This window comes from Atta colombica, unplaced genomic scaffold (genome assembly GCF_001594045.1).
Source record: "Atta colombica isolate Treedump-2 unplaced genomic scaffold, Acol1.0 scaffold146, whole genome shotgun sequence".
In the NCBI taxonomy this organism is placed as follows: Eukaryota; Metazoa; Arthropoda; class Insecta; order Hymenoptera; family Formicidae; genus Atta; species Atta colombica.
In genome coordinates this window covers 670,254-671,544 of record NW_017259235.1, presented here as the reverse complement: position 1 = coordinate 671,544, position 1,291 = coordinate 670,254, and the positions used below count along the sequence as shown (strand labels likewise).

Sequence of the window (1,291 nt, the reverse complement as noted above, 5' to 3'; positions counted from 1 at the left end):
TATATACACACACAGTGGATTTTGGATATAAACATCTTTTATGGGTATTCTCTGGCAGAAGAGGTATTCATTGTTGGGTATGTGACCCTGCAGCACGCTCTTTATCAGGGCAAGTACGAGCAGCGATTGCCGAATATTTACAAATCATAGGTGGAGGTGAATTCATGAAAAAGAAAGTACATCTTACTGGCGATAAAATTCATCATTCTGTTAAGTAGGTTTTATAGCATTTGTAATAATAATTTAAATAAAAATCAAGAATATATAAAGAGAACATTATATTACAGGCGTGCTCTCGATATAATCGATCCTGTTTTTGTTGAAATGTGCGTCAAAGAGCAGAATATGTTGGGCACGGAAGAAGGAATTGAAAAGTTTCTGCCAATACTACCTAATGACGAAGACAGACAAGAAATGAAGGTATTGTTCGATAAAGAAAGTACCAGCGAAGCAAGATGGAATGCATTTTTACAATATATCGCATCTAAACGAACGGGGGTATGAATATATCTCTAACAATTTTACTTTATATTATTGTACTTTAATTTAAAACATTGAAGTTATTTAATTGATTTTATTCAGGGGGACCGGAAATGGTATTTATATCGACATTTAATCGAGGAAATAAAATTACAGTACTCATATCCAAGATTAGACATAAATGTTAGCAAAGGCTTAAATCACTTGTTAAAATCTCCTTTTTGCGTCCATCCAAAGACTGGTAAAATTTGTATACCATTCAATGCGAGTGCAGTAGATAAATTTGATCCTGATAAAGTCCCTACAATAATGACACTAATAGAAGAAATCAATGCGTATGACGTAAAGGACAAAACTGAAGAAGAGGCATATGAGTTAAATAAAAAACGAATTAAAGATTACAAGAAAACGAGCTTGAATAAGTCGCTGCATGTTTTCCAAGAATTTTTACGACATTTGGAAGCTGACCGACGGGAACAACGATTAAAAGGAAAAAGTAAGTTCATCATATTAAATAATTAGTTTTGATACAATTTTTGTACAATTAATAATCGTAACTTCTAGCACGTTTGTTTTTAGTTTCAGCCGACAGTATGGAATTTTAAGAAATCTTACAATAATATAAAAAATTACCTTCTAAAAATTGCTACATTCAAAGTAATAATATTATTTATTAAGTGTATGTTCTTGTATTTTCATAGAAATAAGAAAACATTTTTTTATAGCAAAAAATCTATCATCTCTGATTTATATATCATAGTCTGAAGATAAGTTGCTAGGTAATAATGAAGGTGAGGAGGAGAGCAAAGAG

General features: G+C 31.4%; 1 protein-coding gene across 1 annotated transcript in view; it reads left to right on the top strand.

Moving 5' to 3' along the window:
* LOC108685118 (DNA primase small subunit) overlaps window positions 1–1,085 on the top strand; it is a 2,547-nt gene extending 1,462 nt beyond the window's left edge. The window contains exons 4-7 of the mRNA XM_018189771.1: window positions 16–214; window positions 288–498; window positions 583–976; window positions 1,060–1,085. Of these exons, the coding sequence (XP_018045260.1) occupies window positions 16–214; window positions 288–498; window positions 583–976; window positions 1,060–1,085 (830 nt within the window). The remainder of the gene's footprint in view (window positions 1–15; window positions 215–287; window positions 499–582; window positions 977–1,059) is intronic.
* Window positions 1,086–1,291: the final 206 nt, after the last annotated feature.